Source organism: Platalea leucorodia, assembly GCF_965183815.1.
Source record: "Platalea leucorodia genome assembly, chromosome: 4".
NCBI lineage: Eukaryota > Metazoa > Chordata > Aves > Pelecaniformes > Threskiornithidae > Platalea > Platalea leucorodia.
In genome coordinates this window covers 10096534-10116935 of record NC_138826.1, presented here as the reverse complement: position 1 = coordinate 10116935, position 20402 = coordinate 10096534, and the positions used below count along the sequence as shown (strand labels likewise).

The window sequence follows — 20402 nt, the reverse complement described above, 5'->3', positions numbered from 1 at the left end:
GTCCTGTGCGGGATCCATCTTCCCTCTCAAACTGACATATATTTGCCTTGTCTGGCATGCAGCTCTGGAGCTGGGACGTGTTTTCCTAGCCTCAGACAGGCGTTTAAAGCCTTTTCCTTGTATCTCTGTTGCCTGCAGGATAGTTTGTACAGTGCTGCAGAGCACTTTGCCTTATGGCGAATATGGTTTGGATGTAATCTTTGTACATTCTTTTTATTTTAATACATAGCTAGTAAGTACATTTTTAGAGTACCTGGGCTTTACTGGGACAAAAGATCCTTGCCTGGGTCCTGAGTTGGGGGGAACCCAGCGTTTGTACCATCCTGCTGGTTTTAAGCACAGGTAGACAAACCTCTCTGTGTGATCCAGGAACTGCAGACTGAAATCTCATGCTGGAGACGACATTTTAATGCTGGATGGGATACATCTAGCCCTGTGCATCAGTTTCTCAGGTAGAGATGGTATGAAAGATTAGAAACTCATGGAGGGGTTTCAGGGAAGCTGGTTCTTAAAACCTAGCCCTTAGCCTCTGGGTGCATCTGGCTGAGGTCTCAGTGCCCGAAATGCCCCAGGGATCCCCGTATGTCGGGCATCTCCATGTCCTGCGACTGTGACCTTCCTCCTAAACGTGGCTGAACGTTGAAGCCTTTGATGGTTGCTCAGATGTGCTCTGGCAGCAGCAGCACCCACCAGCTCTCCTTCTGTACAGGACAAAGCACTTTGCAAGGTAAGGAGTTGTTGGGGCATTGGGAGGAGGTGGGAAAAGCCGAGCTGATAACAGGATTAGGATATATGGGATGGTCTTGGAGAGACCTGCTGATCCCATGGGCCAGCAGGACATTGCTGAGCAGTTGTTGGAGCTGTTTTGTTTTTGTTTTGTTTTTCTTTTTGAAATTTGAGTTGAAGATCTTGGCTAACTTTCTAGGCCCTTTCTCCTGCAAATTTTAATTAAAAAGGGTAAGTAAGTGACTTGGGTCTCTGACATGATCCCTTATTAAATTCACTCTCACAGAGTTGCTTTGATTCAGTCAGAAATACTTAATGAGAACTTACTTACCTGATGGGAGCTCATTCCCTTAAGGCTGGGTTGATGTTTGAGCCTGGCACAGCCACCACGGAGGTGGGGTCCCTGTGAAGCCAGCACTAATCCTGTCTGGCATCAGGGGAACGCAGAGGACGCCATCTGTGCCAGGTCATCGTTAGATGTCTGGGCTGTTACTAACGGAGCTGTGAATTACTCTCGCTCTGTAGGGTTGCTGGATGAGCCTTGGCTGGTTGCGGGCCCTGTGCTGACTTCAGGGGAGAGCCTGTTTCTCCTTTAAGAAACTGGGATTTAAGTAAGTGCCATGAATTTCTCCCCTCTTTAGCCTTACCTTCCCTTGGCAAGCGAAATCATGCCCGTTTGGGATGAGTAAATGTACTGTGAAGGCTGCAGCAGGAGAGCTGGGCTTCGGACCCCGCTGTGCCACCCTCCCTGGGCACCGACACCCAGGGCCAGGCTGTGAGAGGTACTGCAGCGCTGGCGCTGGGTCTGCTAATGCTCTCCTTAAAGCCAGCTGGCTTTTTTGGCTTGCTAAAAGCCTGCAATCTTCCTCTCTTCAGTACCAGTAAATTAATTTGATTCATAACCCCAGACAACTTACATAAACATTCAGGCCAACTTCTCTAGCAATAAGAGACATTTTTTTTTTTTCTTTAAAATCTGGCACTTTACTGATGTCTTAGTTGAAAATCAGAGCATCCACTAGCTCTCTTGATGTGCTAGGCAGGCTGGTGGGATCTCCCAGTAGCTATTGTAGGGTTGCTCTGTGTATCCAAAGCAAGAACTGGAGGTACTTAGGGGAGAAACTTGCTAAGAAAAATGGTTTGTAGCAGCACGTTTCCTTCCAGAAGTATATGGGCTTCTGCTTGTGACACACCGTGAGCTCCGTGGCCCGGCTGCATTGTGCACAGGTGAGAATTACAATGGGAATCACTAACGAAGCAATAACAATAAGCATCAAATTGTGCATTTTCCTTCAGTAGCAGTAGGAGCTTTGCCTCCCTACACAGCCGTGTCGTTGGGCCAAATCCTTCAACACGGTATTTTGTGGGATGTGACTGCACTGGGTCAGGCATGAGGGCTTTGTGGTGCTCGGGTGAGTAAGCCCTTCAGCCTGGGTGCAGCTGTGACCCTTGGCAGCTGTGTTTGCTACCAGGATGCTCCATGGGGATCGAAAGGCAAAGGTGTGGGGGGATGGCTGGAGCCAATCCCGAGGTGTTATAAAGCAGCCATAGGTGCTGGGCAGCGCTGCTGTGGAAGGACAAAAGCAACTGCTGTCCCCCCTTCAGCTCACAAAAACAGCAATCCCAACTCGAGTTGTTTTTTTGGGATTCCTGGGCTCAGAGGCTGACAGGACGCTAACTGGGCTGTTGGCAGATATCCTAGGAAAGCGAAGGGAGCAGGACCTTCTCCAGGACTCTGTGTTGTCCCAAGCTTTCTGCAGGAGTGGAGCTAGTAGTGGTACAGCCACCAAAAGATATTTCACAAACGTGTCTGGTTTGGTGTCGGTTCTGTAAAGACTGGCCTCGACCACTTTCTTTCTTTACTAACTAACTCTTTTTCCTTCCTTTCCAGCTAACCCCATCCCGGTTTTCCCTTCGGTGACTGCAGCAGGCACTAAGCGTTGCACACAGTTGCTATCTAGTGGCCAGAGGAAGGTAGTGGATGCATTTTTCTCTGCTGGTCTTGTGCAAGAGGGACCGTGCTACTGAGATACAGGTGGGAATCTGTTACATGTATTCACGCACATCGTCAGGGTTAATGCTGTTTTTCGTGGGTTAGCTGTCTGAAAATTATTTTTGGTTGATGGTGCAGTCACTATAGAGGACTAAATTATTTAAGATATAGTCCATTGCTGTTGTAGACTGCATAGCTAAGCAACTTTGTAGTAACTAGCAGGGGTTTGATGTGCTTGAAAGCTACTGGAAGTAGAGCAGGGACAAGCCACATTACAAACTAAAAACACTGGTAACGTAATATACTCAACATTTTATTATAAAACCCTCTAAAGCGCCACTTTATAGGTCACTGTTACAACAAAGGAAATGCCTTGAGTTAGGAAAACAATGGGGACACAGAGACATTGTTTAACGGTTGTTGTCTGGGGAATGTGTGTTGCTCAGGCCTCGCCTACGTTTACCATCCCCTGATGGAGGTATCCCGGCAGGCCCACCAAAGCCGACTGGGCTGCGGTGTGGAACGCAGAGCTGCTCTCATCCATCGCTGTCTCAGTACCACTGTGAAATGTCTGGACAACTTCTGGAGGATGACAGCGGGGTGAATGATGAGGGCATGGTACACTTAGGGTGTAGAGAGGGTCTCCTGCCATCTCATGATGGGCAAAACAAAAGCTTCATAGTGGCCATGGCCTCCCTGTGCGTTGGAGAGAAAAGTTGCCTGGGTCCTGAACCAGAACTTTCAGTGGTTTATTTGCATGCGTTTTTCCTATGTGCAAACCTTGCCTGGGGACACGCCTGACAGCTGGGGCCAATGAACTCCTCCTGAGGCCTGGGATTAGCAAATTCCTCCATCTGCACCACAGCAGAGACTTTAAAAGTAAAACCAATGGGAGTGAGGGCACCTTTCTTGCCTCCAGGATACCCTGACCAAGTGCTTTGTTGCAGCCTGGCTCCGTGGTGGTGGCGAGCAAGCCCAGAGCCCCTCGGTGGCACATCCTCACTCACCCCAGTGCCACCACCAGCTCCAGGTGTCACAGCCCTGCGCACCCCCAGCTGTTCGGCCTTTGTGCGAGGAAGGAGCATCCCTTTAGCAGTAGCCTCAGGCCTGTCAAAGGTTTTCAAGGGTTAGGAAGGTACATTTTGCCTGGCTGTGTTTACCTTGGCTCTGTGTGATGCTCATCGGTGTAGCGGCAGGACCCCAGGAACAACCCAGCCCGGGTACCAGGTGCTGCTTTAGCTTTGCAAGGTTGGAAAAACAGCTGCAGCCCCCACATGGTCAACCCTGTTACTGAGCCTGGGCTCCAGGGCTGAAGGATGATCAGAGGTGTCTCCAGGCCATTAGACATGACAGCAGGTTACAGGGAGGAGAGGGTGCATGGATTTCTGAACCCCCCCCCCCCCCCCCCTTCAAATTTCAATGTCTCTAAGTTTAGCAGTCCCAAATGTCCAACATTTTTCATTAGAAAGCTTGGCTAGGGCAGAGAGGGGTGGGTTTTGTGGGCCACACTGCCAGGGCCCAAAGGCTATATTAAGTTTAATAATTTGGAAATAAGGGTGACAGCACCAAGGTGGCTAGCAGCCCACCACACAGTGGTGCAACCTCGCCCGCTGGGCCTGGAGGAGAGCCCTGCCCAGGTGGAGGGGCCCCTTTCGCACGGGGATGTCTTCAGCAGCTGGTACAGCTGTGGAGGTGGCTTGGCCTGCCGTGGCCCTGTGGGGACCAGAGAGCATCAGCAAAGCAGTGCTCACAGCCAAGGCAGGAGCATGGGGCCGGCTTTACCTCCCCTCCCCTTGGAAAGGGCAAGTCCTGAAGGGTGCATCAGGATCCAGCTTCCCCATCCAACAGATTGAGCAGGCCTGGGCATTTGATAAATTATTAACAAGCATTCAGATATGACTTTTTTTTTTCAGAACAAAGCCCTCAGATGAAGTAGATCAAGAAAATGAACTGAATCTGCTTGGCAGATCTTTGCCCAGAGCTCTTGGTGACATCAGTCTGTAGCACAGCTTACAGCACGAGAAGGTGAACAGGGATCTTTGTCGCTATTCTGGCAAAGCTGCAGCAGGCTGGTAGGAGCAAGCACATGCTGGGCTGCATCAGGACACCGATTAAAAATTCCCTGGACAGGCTGCTGTGTGCTTCTCATTCATGTCTCAAGCATCGCTCAGGCGTGGGTATCGCCCTTGACTGAAGGCTGGATGATCCGCAGCTGAGTGGCGACTGGCAGCAAGACAGGTGAGGCTTCAGTTCACTGCAATTTGCCACGACAGGTTGAAAACCACCAGGGTATAAAGAATAGCAGAGGCCCCTTCTGAACCCACTACTGTCACTAATATAGAAACCTTAATAACTCATTGACAAACCTTCAGAGTAGAAATACACAAAACACCCCTATGTACATAACATACTCGTTTACATCAACTGGGTTAGGAATTTGATGCAGGGATTGCCACTGGTTGTTATTGTTTTAGCTACGTGATTGGGACTTGTCTGGAAAGAGCAAGATCATTTGGGATAATTCGTATCGGCAGCTGTTGGCTCCATTGCTGCGTCTGAGCAGTTGGCGCGACGTGGAGGAGGCGCTTGGTGTGCGGTTGTGTTGCACATCCAGCCTCCACCTACAGATGATTGAATCCCCTTGGGCAACTCCAGTCTTTAGTCCATCTCTGAAAAATGTGGTTCTAACTAGCTCCCTTCTTCTCCCATTCCTGCCAAGGAATAAAGGCAAATTAGTCAAAAAGCAAATCTGGCAAGCCACAGTAGCCGTAATGTGCACAGGATCAACCCAATCATCTGGTACCCAAGTGTTTTTGGCCACAAGATGGGTCAGGGATGTCTCTCTGTTATACACATATTTATTCATTTAAATTGCAGCCAGGGCAAGCCCAGGTGAAAAGACCAGAGGAAAACCAGCCTGGCCTGCTCTGAGTGGTGCTCGGTCAGGGGTGCTTCCCAAACCGAGACGTGAGACCCGCCCCCAGCCCCAGCCCACCACAGCCAGTCTGCTCCACTGCTGGGAGGGAAAACAGCGGCCATCCCAGATGGATTTAGCTCCTGTACCAGTCGGTGCATTACCTTAGCTTTCTGTAGGACTGTTCCCTTCCCCGTCACCATGACGGATAAAGGCCGGTTTTTTAAAGCCGTTGCTGAATTGACTGGTGAGTTCTCTGCGCTATTTGCCGGACTGGTACTTTTTGCCTGCATCTACAATAAAAATAATAGAAATCGTGATGACTTCAGACTACTGAGAGAGATTGCTGCCTTTCCCCACCATCTCCTAGAAAAGCTCAACAGTCACAGCCCGCTTGCACTGAGACGTGTTTTTCAGTGACGTGCCAATTTTGAAACACCACCAGGATGTGCATGTGTGGTGTGTTTGGGTGTTGAGGACTTGAGCAGAGGTACGGAGCGGGGCTCAAGCGGTGACCATCTCCATGTTGTGGGAACCAAGTTCCCAGGAAGGAATTTAGATGCCTGAATCTCCCCCTCAAAAACACCCCTTGGCTCAGCTGAGCGCAGGAGCTGGGCCCAGACCTGCATGGCCCCGGAGGGAGTTGCTCAAGGTCTTACAGGGAAATGCAGCCACTCTCCTGAGCCTCAGCCCCCTTTCACCTCCCAATCACTGCTGTTACCTCATTATATTATTTTTTTATGTATATTATATACAATAATTAACAGAATACTTAGATAATATATAATCTATAAATTTTTATAATATTACATATAATATTGTCATTAATTATTATATAATTAAACAGGCTGAGACAGTGCTGCCAGAAAGCTGCTGTGCATCCCAGGGGTGCCCTCCACGTACCCGGGGGGCTGCGTTCTCCAGGTGTGTGGTGTCCACCGCAGTGCCCAGCGTCACGGGGCCGGACTCTGCTTTCTTCAGGTTCTCCTTCACCTCCACCAGGCTCAGCTCCAGGTCCACCCTCCGACTCTCCTTCCTTTTGCACTCTTCTTCTGTCTCCTTCAGCCTCTGCTCCAGGGCCTTGTCTGCAAAGGGAGGGATTGCTCAGTGTGGGCCAGCTCCTGGGTGGCCAGTGCAGAGCTGGGGTGGACACCAGGCACCAGTGGGAGCTCTACATACCACCTCCTTGGCATGCAGCTCTGGGGGGCTGCAGGGGACTTGGTGAGCTTGTGAGGGGAGCAGGGGGACTGGAGCATGTATTACTCCTGTACATTTTCCTTACATCTTGCCCCAAAGGGACCGTAACAGAGCAAGCTCTTGCTCTAGTGTGATCTGGGCTACGTGGTTGGTCTCAGAGCGCCAGATCTCCCCACTGCTGGAGGTGCAAAGCCCTTTCTGGTCCTAGGTGGGCTAGGTTCATCACCCTCTCCTTCCCCATGGTCCCACCTTGGCTCATTTCCATGCATCACCTCTTGCCCCGCTGTACCTGTGCTGCCTGCAAGCATTTCCTTCAGCTCCCGCCTCTCCTTGCGCAGCTGGACGAGCTGAGCCCGGATTTCGTCCTTCTCCTTCTCCAGCCGCTCCTTCTCCTCTGTAAACCGCTTCACCTCTGCCTCCGTCCTGTTCTTGCCCAGCTTGGGTTCCACTGCTGCCGCTGGAAACATAACCCACCAAAACAAGCTCAGCCAGGGAAAAAGTGGGAGGGAAAATGTTTTCAGGAGCTTGGAAACAAAATGGGTGAGGCTTAGGAAGGTCACCAACCAGGAGATGCATCAGGCCCCTCCTTGGGCACCACAAAGCCACCATAGAGCAGGGCACAACTCACGCCTGGAGCACCACCTCTCCTCGGGCACCCACCGGGCGCCCACCTGCGCAGCCCACTCACCCGGCAGCGGCAGCTTGGGCCGGTGCGCGGGCACCAGCTGGGGACTGCCCGCCGTCCCTGTGCCCACCGGCAGCTCAGGGGCCGGCTGGGGGAAGGCGATGTTCTGCTGCTGCGTCTGGATTTTGATGGCGGGCATCCGTGGTGACGCCTCGTCGGGCTCCGGCTTCTCTGCGTGTTTCTGTGGGGGGAAATGAAGTGGGATGATGTGGTGAGGGGAACTGGCTTGTTGATTAAGCCTAGCCCCGCACCACAGCTCAGGACAATACCTGCTCCGAGGTCTCCATCGCCTGACTACAGGGCTCAGCTTCCTTAGCCACGGGGGCTGTCTCAGCTGTGCTCTCTGCTGCAGCCTTGTTGGCAGCCCTTTCTAAAGATGGTGAGCCAAGGGGTGAAGGCTGGCATGATTTCTTGCCAGCACAGTGTAGGAAGGACTTCACTGGGGTGAGATCCAGATACACTCTGTCTTGGTCTCCCTCCAATTTGCTCTCACTCTTGGGTACTTCTTCCTGCAAAAGGAGAATGTTCCCCTGAAAAGGGACCATCTGCTGCAGCCAGAAGTACAGGAAACATCTCACTGCAGAGCAGCAGCATCTCAGGCAATCTGCAGTATTTTCCATAAACCTTAGAGGAACTAAAACCCCATTCTCTAAGTCATTCCATACAGGGCTTTGTGGTGTACTGAAGGAAAGGTTCCTGCTGCTCTCCTTCAATAGGGCTTTCCAATGGTAGCAGCAGCCCCATGCAAGGATCTCACACTGTCGTACATCTAGCAACCCCTGTCAGATTCTTTGCCTTTCCCAGGGTAACAGTCCCATCCCCAGCATGGCCTGTCTTTCTTGTCCTTACACACAGGACTTGCTCTCACAGGCATCAAAAAGAATTTTTATAGACCAGGCTCCAAACAATCCACTATCTATCACCAAATAATCCATGGTGTTTGCTGATGGAAACTGGGGGATTTTATCCCAGCTGCCTGAGGATCCCTACAGCACCTTGCTGGAAACCTCTCTCTCATTCCTTAGCGACTCCTCTCCAGCACCCACTTCTGCCCCGTTGCAAAAGCCTGGATTTCCCCAGGGGCTGGGAATCCCCTTTGCTGCAGTTTGAAACCCCTCATCTGCCGCTGGCCAGATGTTTGCCCCGGGCTCCGCAGAGGTCGCTGCAGCGGGGTGGCTGCCTGCGGCACCAGGCATCTTACCGCAGGCAGGTCTGGCAGATCCACGTCGTCGTACAGCTCCTCCTGCTGCACCCTGCCCTTTGGCAGGTTGTCGATATAGGCGTTGGGCTCAGAGTACTTCCTCTGCATTAAGCTGCGAACAGGCAACAGGACAGCCCATCAGGAGGGATCGGTCTTGCTGCGCGGCCGCGCTGTGCTGCGTTTTGCGGCAGCTGAACACAGCGGTCCTGGGGTTTGGGCAGGGCCATGCACCCAGATGCAAGAGATAAGAAGGTAGAGCTGCACAGCAATGTGGTCACTGCTCTTGTTGCCCATTAAGCAGCACCCACCAGAGTGGGGCTATGTTTTCCCCTCAGCTCTTTCCTTTCTCGCCCAGCCCGCGGGCACAGCACCGCAGCAGCACGACTGCCCTGCCCCAGCGGCACGGTGAACCGTGTGGCTGGCTGCCCACGGCCCCGCACCCCCCAGCTGAGCCCACCCCACCGATCTGCCTTTGCAAAAGCCACCTTGGCATGTGCCCCTAGCCCCACGGCAAGCTGCAGCTCAGGTTAGATGCAGCATGATGGGACAATGACAAGTGCTCTCCTGTCCCGCACTGAGCTTCCAAAGAAAGCGACTGAGCTGCAGCTGCGAATTTACCACCTAGTCCCACGGCAGCCAACCTCCCACAAGTGGAGGGGCCCCTGCTCCAGCTTGCTTCCCCTCCACCAGCCCCTGCAGCCCCACGCGTTACCGCTGACATACAAGAAGGAGTTCTTTGCGGCGCTCACAATGCAGGAAACCCGGTCAGCATCCACGTAATCGTAGGTAAATTCCTCTGGGTCTGTTTTCGAACCTGACTCCGACAAGAGGAGGCCCAGCCAGTGGCCCATTTCTTCCGAGGACTTTGCCTGTGAGGTGATCAGACATAATACAGGTTGCACAAACAGTTTCTCTGCACTCTCAAGGGTAACGCAGGCTTAGCCTTGGGTAGGGAAGTATGCTGGCAGTCCTCTAGGCTTGCCAGGGGAAAGACGAATGGTCAGGTATTTATGTTAAACCTGAGACCACATTAAAAGAAGAAAGAAGTACCGCTCGGTGTATGGACTGATTCGCAAATTTGGAAGATATATGAATGCACGCTTAACTCGTTCCTAAAATTTCTAGTCAGTCTCCATTTTCCTTTCAATGGTGATCAACTCAGCTGCCTGCAAAAGCAAGAGAAGTCTCTGGGGCTGGAGGTGCTGGCGGGGAGCTGGCTTTGGCGAGGAAAGCGTGTGGGTTTTATTTTGCACCAGCAGAGCGCAGCAATGGGATTGCCAAACACAGACATGCAAGGAGACCCGAGCACGCCAGGGAGCCTGCGAGCTCCTCATGCCAGAGCCCAAACCCCTTCCAGGGCTGTTTGCACAGGGCAGAGGGGAAGGGAAGAGGTTAAAGTGGTATCAGAGAACATCAAAGAGAGCCCCTCACTTTAACATGGTCAGTACCAAATCGCCAGCTGCGGTGAACAGTCTGACATTTTGCAAAAATGAAGAGTTAAATATGGTGCCTTGAAGCCAGCTCTAGCAAACAGCCACACGCGCTTCCCGGCAGTGGGGGATTTCTACCTGAAGCAAGAAGTGGGCTGATGCAGCCACCTTTTGCTTTGATTTGAGGAGTCAGAGCAGTAAGCACAAAGTAAAATTCAAGGCAAGTGAATCCCAAACTGGAAAGTATATTTTAAGCTTTCAATCTGTTTTTTTTAGCAGAGACTTCAGTCCCTGGGAAGCCTGCCAGCCTGTACATCGAGTCTGACATCCCAACAAAATACAGATTCTTCCATTCACAAAATGTAAATTTTCCCAGCACCTCTTCTTCACATCTGTACTTAGGCAAAATTTCTTAGACATAGACATACCCTAAATCAGAAGCTAAACAAAAACACCTTCAAACTTCATGGCAGGCCCTGGAAGGCAGTTGTTTAGCTATAAATATTCCACCCACTGGAAAAATACAGGAAATTGCTCACATTGTCCACCTCCTACTATAATCACGCTGTCGTCAGAGAGAACTAAGATTAGAGATAAACAGTCCTGGATGCAGGCAAAGGAAAGTAACAGATGGAGATGAATTCACTTGCACTTTCAGGGGCAGATCTGTAATCGGTTTACTTGGGATGCATGACCCATGGCTTTGGGACTCTGTTTTCAGAAGAAGTAGTTCTCTGTTCCTCCTAACCGCAGACTTAAATCCCTAAAGTGGCATTCCTCTCATCTAACATTAACCATCTGAAATGCATCCCATATAACTTAATCATCCAAGGTTATCCTATAGTCAGTGGAGAGAGATGGGCACCTCCAGAGGACCCTTCATCCCATCCTAAGATGAGTGCCTAAGATGAAGGCTGAATGGTCCTCTGGAGGCACCAGCATCAGACACAGCCTGGATTACCAGCTAGGTGGGACACCTTCTAGGTGACCACAGGCAGATGAACCAAAGTCCCATACTTCAGGCTCTGTTTTGCTGAACTGAGGGTTCTTCTGGAGGACCTCACCACTATTTAGGCCTACTAAGACAGCCAAGCTGATGACTTAAAGCATAGCTTTCTTGGAGATATACACCCTACCTCCAGAATGACCCGTTCTTCCCCGTTGTGCAGGATGCGGAAGGAATAGAGATGATCAGGGCTTGGCTCTGGGATAATTTCACAACCTGCCAAACTCAGGGGCTGCTGAGCAAGTTTGCTTCGGTTCTTGTCCTGGTAAAAATGGAGGTGACCATCTTTTATCTGACACCAACGGGACTTCCACTGGCTGTTCACTAGCACATTCAGGTAACCTGCAAGCAAGCACAGGTTACTTAGGCACATTTTCCACCCCACAGGGAGAGGGAATCCAAACTCACTTGTGTGCATGGGGATGTCTGATGGACAAGTTCCAAGATCACCGCACAACACAAAGCCACAGGCAATGACAAAGCACAAAGACAAGCTGTCCTATCCATACGAAACAGGGTGAAAAGGGTAAAAATCTGTTCAAAATGAGACCCTTGAAATTCAGGTTAGGCTTGGAGCAGCAAGTTGGCTACAGATAATGGGACAAAGTTGGTCCCAGATGGTGAATACCAGCTGACCCACACAACTCTCTCCCTGCTGACTCCCACACCCTGGGCTGATGCCCAGGAAAAGCAGCACGGATGCATTCTGCATGCACGTCTGGTATTACCTGCCCTTCCTCTTGGGCCATGCTGTGAGCTTTTACCCGCTCTTGTAAGCCACACAGTCACCTTAATGTGTAAGAGGCACCATAATCTGCATGGATTCACCGGCGCAGACCAAGCAGAGTGCGGCCTCTTTGCCTCCCCCAGCAGGACAGCCTGGCACGTGTGCGTTTGAGGAGGGTGATGCCAGGTGCTCACCCTGCCCCATGCACCGAGATCCAGCCCTGAGACAAGTCCCTGCAGAGGGGCTCATCCTGCCACTTACTTGAAGTCTCCAGGGATCTCTCTGGGCTATCCAGGGAGCTGGATTTTTTCCTCCCAAGGTTCATCAGGTTGCTCAGTTTCAGGCCAGTTGTGCTCTTCTTCTTAACTACCAGAAAAGAAAAAGATAAGACACATGCATGGCTTTCCCAACTCACAGCCGTACACACAGCCTGCTGTCCCAGCTGGGTGTCCTGCCCCAAAGCTGCCCGCACAGCCGTCCTGCAGCGCTGTGGCACGCACAGCCCTTGCAGGGGGCAAACCTGTGACTCAGGGACAAGCTGTAATAGTCCAAAGCCCAGGGAGATGATGAGCAAGATGGCACCGGTAATCTCAGTTAAGTGATTTGCTGAAGATACCTAATCTATATTGCTTTAAACTTGGGTTAGTTCTGACCAAACGCCAGTCGCTGCAGGAGCTGGGGGAAGGCTGTTTGCACAGGTCTTGCTGTGCAGGTGCCAACCTCCCTTCACTTTCTTACGCTACAAAGAACCAAATTAAAAAAAACATTACCCATAAATATTTATTACATTCAAGTCTTTTCCTTTCTAAAAGAAGGACTTGAGGTGGGGAGCGGGAAAGCTTATGCCCAAAGAGCCTCTTCAGCTTTTCCTACTGAGCACATCAGTCAGTGTGTGAATATGGCTGTGTAATCATCAGGTAATCCTGGCAAGAAATCACGTTGGGTATTTTTAGTCCAGATTTTCCTTCCTGCTATCTTAACAAAATGATGAAGTCCTAATGTAGAGGGACTCAGCAGTTGAGCTCCATCTGTTGAGTGACTCCAGTGAGTCCTCAGCATGGATTTCTCTTTCTCTCTCTCCAATATATATATGGGTCCCACCATCCTTCTAATAAAGCATCTCCTCTTTTAATGTACTTACCTGCCCCATCTTATAGATGGGGAATGCATCGTAAAGCCCAGAGTCGGATGCCCTAGCGTGAAGGTGTAACTCTCCCATTGGAGACAGCTCAGCATTTCACACAGGTACTCCAAGTTTCTCTGCAGACATCTCTGAGGAAAGTCACTTAGGTTGCATTTATGCCATCTCAAACTGTCCCAAAGTGACTTGCCCAGAGTCACGCAGGATCTCTGTGGTAAGGCAGGTATCACACCTAGGTTTCTCAAGCCCTATCCTAACTGCTGAGAAATCCCAACATCCACTTGTCACTTCATTATGGAAAAAAGCACTGAAATCAAATTCACAGGCAGTGAATTCGCACACAGCTTTCACCCTGCATCAGGTCAGTTTGAGGTGGCGGTGGCCGGAGAAGCTACAGAAACCCTCGCCACATGCAGAGTCGATGGCCCTGTTTCCCTCTCGTTCCCAGGGTGAGGTTTTACCATCTTTTGTCTCAGCTGTCTCTGGGTGGCCGTCGGTGCTGCTCCCGCTCTCGGAGGCTGCAGAGTACCTCTCGGATACCTCCACCTGCCAACGAGCACCAGACACAAGCTCCACAGATGCACGTGACCCATTCCTCCAGCCAGCACCCGCTGCAAGCGCCTTTTCCCCCCCCTCCCAAATTACAAGGACCCACCCTCTCCATAGCAGATGCTTTCACATCTCCTGCCACCCTCTCAGGCTGTGCCCTCCCCATTATTTCTGAGCCCAGCATGGGCAGATCCAGCACATGAACCACCCCAGCTGGGCTTGCCGCTGAGGTGACGCGGTGGCACCACCGGTGCCACCCTATGGCCTCCTGCCCTGCAGCCTGGCTGCTGGGGGCGTTTGCCAGTCCCCGTAGGAGGGCATGGGCAGAGGAACTGGCCAGGTACCCAAACAGGTCCATTTTGGGTGTCCACCAGAGACTTATGAAGGTTTCTTTCTCCTCCCACTGTTTTGGAACAAGCTGCCCCCAGGGGACTGTCACCTAAACCTGGACTAGAGACTGGCCCAAGCCCTGGCATCCAAGGGTCTATGTCCCTTCCAAAGCTCTTGGTAAGCACAACTGTCCCATTGAATAAGAGAGTGGCTGCTGCCCTGTATGGAGGACAGTCCATGTATGGAGGACAGGCCATGTACGGAGGACAGCTGAGTCAGTTTTGGGGGAAAGATGTGGCAACAAAATTAAGATTGCAAAGGAAAATTAAGATTGTTCCAATAACATTCCTTTTCAGCAGAACAGGGGTCTGGTTACACTCATATCAGCCTTTGCTCAGATAAAATTACTGTGCCTACAACTATTACTTATTAAAGGAACAGGGTGGAAAAGCCTAAGTGCTAGTTCTCTCTGTAGAGAAGACAAGGCATACCTTTGGGTAACTGAGACGCTGCAAATCTGGGATGTACTGGTTACCTTCACTGCCTCCTTCGCACAGCAGACTGCTGGTCTCCTGGATTACCTGTGCAGAAGGGGAAGCCACAGCCTGTGAGAGAGCTGCAGTAACGGGACCAATACTTCTCCCCCACCCAGGACAGGCAAAACCACAGCAGCCTGGGAGACCCACGGTTTATGCTCCCTGCGGCCCTGGGGACTTTCCTGGTGTTCCAGCAGGCAGCCAGCAGAAACTGCCGGATCCAAATCAGCCGGGGAGAGGCTGCCAGCAAAGGCAGCCCTGGCGCCTTGCAGCCCCGCTGCCGCCCCAGGCTCTGCAAAGGCTCCTTCTTCTGCTGCTGTCTCAGGGAAAGGGCCGCATCTCCCCCCGTCCTCAGCCAATTCATGTTGGGCACCCACCCCAGACATCCCTCCTGCTGCAGCAGCTGGGCTGGGAGGTCCCTCTGTGGCCTCCCGCGCACAGAAGGCGGCAGGGAGCTGCGGGAAGAAGCTATCGCGGGACATGAAAATGAAGTGGTGTATTTGTATACGGGCTTGCAGTAAGGAAGGGAGCCAGAGCACACAAGGACAGGACTGAGATAAGATATGGTCTCCCAGCAAAGCCAGGGTAGAAGCATGGGAACACCAGCGGGGCAAGCCCCAAAGGCGTCACTGACCCTGAGCCACTGCTCTGCCTGGTCTTTACTCTGCAGCCCCAGCACGATGACATCAGCGTTCATGGGGATGATCTTCAGCTTATGCTCTTTCTTCCTCACTTGCTTTTCCTTGTGAATGACAGTGCAGCCTAGCAAATTCACGTCGAGCTGAGGGCTGTGGTCTTTGGAGCTCTTGTAGCACTGGGGAAGAAAGATGGGAGGGCAGGTAAGAGGCTGAAGAGGAGCCTTCCCTCTCGCTCGCTGGCATGAACTCAACCCTAGAAGTGGCTCAGTGCAACCACACACATTAAGTGCATTGAACGCAAAAAGGTCCTATAGATCCTACAAGGCTGCAACGTCTACACAGACTACACACAGGACATCTCTATATGTGTAGAGATACACATGCATCTATGTACATGCACGTATAGTCTGAAATACCTCTCACAGATACTGCTAGAGGGTCAAGTATGTGGTTAGCCAGTGGGATAAGCATCCCTTCTGCTTAACCACCTCAAAAAGTTTCCCCAAAAAGCATCTCTAGGCATTTTGGGAGTTTGGGATTTTGGCCACAAACGTGCCCTTGTGCTCCCCTCAGCAGCCCCATGCCCACATCCCTTCTGAAAGTGGAATGAGATCCCCAAATCTCTGGGACATGGTTTTTGAAACATTGCTTCTAGAGGTACTTTGCTTTTGCCAGCTAGTTAACATAGCCTGAGGTGCCACATCCCTCCCCAGCACATGAAAATAGATTGTTTTAGGCAGAGTGGAGGATCTACCCACCAGCAACCTGGTATCCTTGATAACACACAGCTGTTTTGCCCACTGTCCCAGCCACTTCTTTCTCCACAGGAATGCACAGATGCGGGCGTCCTTCATCAGCTCAATGGTGGCCTCTGTGGATGGCCACTGATGGGTTGCTGACTTGCCTTTGCTGCTCTCTTCTTCATCATAAGATTCATAGGAGCTACTAACGGCTTCACCATCTTCTATAACAAAAGCAAAGCTCTATCATTAAACACATTTCTAGGACAACTCTGAGCCTATTGCTTGCCTTAGCCATGCTCACACATGCAAAAGCTTCCAGCGTAGGGACGTGTCTTTTGAGGCTCTCCTATAGGAGGATAATCAACAGGAAAACAACCTTCATAGATCCTTTTTTCTTTCTAGCCCAATATTAACCTCATTGCAATGTTTTGTGCCTAATAGTCTCAGCAAACACTCAAAAGACACTTCTCAGTTGACCACAAATTCAAGAACATTCCCTTAGATATTTTCTGGTGTTTGCTGCTTTTTTTCCCCCCCAAAGATGCTTTTTCTACTTTCCACTTCGAGCCAAACACTCACAATTTTTAAGGCAACAGCAAGCTACAATCAGCCCTTGTCCTCTGAATGTCAGAAGTAAAAATGGTATTTGCGAGGCCATGCAGAAAGCAATGATCTATTGTATTTGAGATGTCATTCCAGTTCCCCTTTCTGGGCTAACAGGTCTCTCTCTCTACTCAGCATCTAAGGGACAGCAAGGGGCTTTGAAGTAATACACTGTTGCAGCAGCAAAAATTAGTCATAAGAGGCAGCTGTAAATAATAGTAATCACATTTTTCATGTTCATTCTTAAATGGATTGCTACGTTATTAGGATGAGTTGGGATTTTCAATACCCAGCTCTAATGTATTGTAGGTTATTGGAGTTTTCAGCTGATAGGACCAGCTGGTCATGGGTACCAGACTCATCAGAAACAATGAAAATATTCCCACTGACTGCAGCGGAATTTGCAATGCTCTGCTGGCATTTACAGTACGGCTCTTATTTGCAAGGTAAGCTCACACAGCAAGATGGTAAGATTTAGGCAGGATCTGTGTAGGGTTTTGCATTCTTGTCCTACCGATCAGCACAGAAGAATATTGTTAAGTTTCTCTCATCAGAATTTAATCTAATTTTAATTCTCATTAAATCTTAATAGTCACATAAAAGTAACATTATCACACTGGTGCAAAATAAAAAGAGGATATGCAGCCAGAAAAGAGAAAAAAAAAAAGCATTAGGAACTTCACTAAAGAACATTTCTTAAGTTGGGTTTATTTGCTCTTAAAATAAAAGGAACCGAGATGCAGTAACAAAGCTAAAGCCTTACCCCCAGTGAAATCTCACTCTATAACATCCCTCAAGTGATCAAAGCTGCACCAATTAAACAAACTTATTAAAAAGCAAACACTCCCTTTCAAAGTCTCTGAATGGTGCTGAGAGCACACTACTGGCTCACCATCTCCATACCCTGAATGTATTGGACTGTCCATCTTTTCTGGGAAAACATTACCCCCAGTGCATTATCACTATGCAGACCTTGTCCACAGGCACTCTGGGCAGAAATTCAGACGGAGCAAGTGTGTTGAGGTTTCTCATCCCTAGAAATACCAAGAAGCTGAACCTCTGCACTGCTAGGGACCCTTCCTTATGTAGCAGCAGCAGCAAGGAGTCCTAAGAGAACCTCATCTTCTAAATCTCCCTCCTTATCAACATGGGGCTATCGTTAACTGCCCCCCTGGCCCCTTTTGGGTATCTCTGGTGCCCCTCACCCAGGCATTAGGTCTCAGGCTGCCACCTTTCTCCTGGGGGAACAACACTTTTCTTCCATGCTCTCAGTGGGAGCCCTGGCTGCTCTGTTGTGCATCAAGCACAACCACAAGTGCCTCATGAGATGAGGTCTTCTCTACTTGAAGAGCTGCAGCCGTTGCTGGCCCGGTGACACTGCTACGGCCTCGTGATGGAAAGGCATTTTCTAGGCTGTGTAGTTGGCAAACTGGGACAAACCTTGCTTGGGTGACTTAAGACAACACTGTCATCTCTACTAAGGCTCACTCAATCCCACGTCATACAGCTCAGGCACTTCAGTACAAGGTCTCCATTTCCACCTACTGGCAGCTTCAACTAAGACCACACTTTTATCCTTTCATTGCCGTGACATCAGTAGCAGCCATGTTCTTGGATATCTTTATCTAATCCACCTCCGCTTTCCCGTTTGTCTTCCCATGACCTCCCAGGGAGCTAAATCAATACCATGATGCAGGAAGCTCCAACCATCTCATAGCCAGAGCTGCCTCTGCCCGAGCAGAGCACCTTCAACATTTGCTGAATGGCTACTTGTCAATACAGCCAGCGTTTTCACATATCAGCTCCACATCAGTGGCCAGAACCAGGGGAATAAAAGCTAGGGAAGTTCTCTTCATTGTCATCTTGAGCATGGAGAAAGGCACACAAAAATGCCGCCTTGTGTATATCCAGCATAGGCAGAGAGAGGGGAGAGGTGGTTACCCTCCATGCATGTAATGGGCAATACCAGGGGGAGGCACCTCATCATCTTTGCTAAGACTGAGGGTTTTTTAAAAAAAAACCAAGACACACAAAACAAAAAAGCACTTCAGGTTTGGAAAGCATGCCATACCCATCGTTATTGTGGCATAAATAACGCCCTCAGTAACCTGCAACCCTGGCTTGGGTCCAGCTGCAGCCAGCCTACCAAAAAGACCTGCACAGTCAGAAGGAAAGAGAAAGGGAGACAAAGAGAGAAAGCCACAGATAAGCAAATGCAGAGAACAAGGGCGTCCAGCCGGCTCAGCCCCACGCCCCCCCCTTGGCCGGTCAGGCTGCCCTGTCCCCGCTGCCAACAGAGGAGCACACCCTACGGTGAGACTTCAAACAGGGACACCGTTTTCAACCCATCCCCTCAAACAAGGCAATTCCTTTTAAAACAGTCATTGTCATCGTAATTAAAATCAGCCAGGGTAGATGAGCTGTTTCAGCTGGAATAATTATTGCTCAGTTGGCAGTCATGTTGCCCCTTGCGTTTTCACTCTGTTTCTTATCGCACCCTTCAATTATGCAAACACAGCCGAGGATGAGGATGATAACGGTTTAACACATTTCAGCCCAGGAGGAAAGGGAAGCAGCAGCATTTGCCAGAGCTATAAAATGAAAGGCAGAGGCATCCCCAGCAGAGAAGCAGGAATCCTGCTGATGAAAGAGGGACCCCAAGACCCAGTGGTCTCGCCTGCCTGCCTGCTTCATTTTAATTAATTCACCCACAGTTTGTTACAGTGCCTTGCAGTCCCACCTCTGACACTGCACGAATCCTCTATCTCCTCAGCCCATCTGGAGGCTTGCTTTGATGTCCTTTCTTGGCAGCGCACCCACTAATTTTAGTGATGTTCCTATTTTTGTTTGATTTCACTACGCCCATTTGTTTGGAGACACATGGGTGTCTTCCAAGACTTGCGCTGTAATTCTGTCAGAAACACCACCAGCACCTCCCTGAACTGCCAGCCCCTTCCCTACCCAGCTTGTGGGGAGAGGGGGGTGAGCACAGAGGGCTTGGGGGGTTCCTGGGGTCAGGCTTTAGCATCTTTGGCCAGGGCAAACCCACGCATGTCCAGACTGCTCTTTAGCAACAGCAGTCACACTAAGGTCTGGAGGCAGTTGCTAGCAATGAGCATCACTCCATGTAGGACAGATACAGGGCACTGTTACCATCTGATAAGGTGAGAGGGGGAAAAGAGGATGGGGAGCCCAGTTTTGTGCTCATTGAACCAACGGACAAGACCGAGACCTGTAGGTTTGCCCGAGGTGCCATGGGATTTGGAACCTGAACTCTTGAGGCAAACCAAGGCATCAGCAGCTTCCCAGCATCGCTGCCTCACCTACCCTCTGCATGGCATGCCATGCTTCACCCTCTCCCGAGCGCCCACAGCCTCCTCGTGCCACATACCTGCTGCTCCACATCTCTCCCTGCTCCTCCTTCCCGCTCACCCCAGGGCACCACCTCAAACATGAGGTTGCCAAAAAAGCACAGATATCTTGGTGACACGATGCTGCCTTCCTTCTCAGGCAAACCACCTTAAAAGCCATCGGCATTGTAGCACACCAGGTGGTTTGTGTAGAAGAAGGGACCTGCTGGGGCCTGCAGAGGGGACCGGCGGTTGAGCAGGCACAGGCGGCAAAGGCACCACACGCCTCGGCGGCGAGGGACTGCCTGGGCTTGCACATCCCATCTCTGCTCACTTCACGGGCTCCCATCTCCACTTACCGCTGCAGTACCGCTCAGTAAAACACTGAGCCCGCCAGTCAAACAGCCACTCATAGCAGCCACAGATTGCCCCATTTTGACAGTGCTCCCATCATATGGGTTTCTTCTCTCTTTTTTCAACCATGCTTGCAGGGCTCTGATCTCTCGCTTCCTTAGGCATCTGCCTGGCCTGGATTTGAGTGGATGGTGGGTGTATTTGCATCCTTGAGCAGCAGGTTACCAAGGAAAAGCGGAGGTTTAAGCTGGGTGTGTGCTTATCGCTCCTGCCAGCCAA

General features: G+C 50.7%; 1 protein-coding gene across 2 annotated transcripts in view; it reads right to left on the bottom strand.

The window, feature by feature from the left end:
• Window positions 1–3051: 3051 nt before the first annotated feature.
• The window catches only part of AFAP1L2 (actin filament associated protein 1 like 2), a 73237-nt gene continuing 55886 nt past the window's right edge, over window positions 3052–20402 (bottom strand). Inside the window, exons 6-19 of one of the 2 annotated variants that reach the window (XM_082308778.1) lie at window positions 15832–16037; window positions 15070–15249; window positions 14391–14480; window positions 13482–13566; window positions 12141–12245; window positions 11283–11494; window positions 9440–9585; window positions 8717–8828; window positions 7785–8024; window positions 7519–7696; window positions 7120–7287; window positions 6537–6718; window positions 5798–5926; window positions 3052–5430 (exon numbers count right to left, since the gene is read on the bottom strand). In XM_082308778.1, the coding sequence (XP_082164904.1) occupies window positions 5404–5430; window positions 5798–5926; window positions 6537–6718; window positions 7120–7287; window positions 7519–7696; window positions 7785–8024; window positions 8717–8828; window positions 9440–9585; window positions 11283–11494; window positions 12141–12245; window positions 13482–13566; window positions 14391–14480; window positions 15070–15249; window positions 15832–16037 (2060 nt within the window). In that variant the 3' untranslated portion in view covers window positions 3052–5403. The remainder of the gene's footprint in view (window positions 5431–5797; window positions 5927–6536; window positions 6719–7119; window positions 7288–7518; window positions 7697–7784; window positions 8025–8716; window positions 8829–9439; window positions 9586–11282; window positions 11495–12140; window positions 12246–13481; window positions 13567–14390; window positions 14481–15069; window positions 15250–15831; window positions 16038–20402) is intronic. The other variant, XM_082308779.1, reaches the window with a different exon arrangement.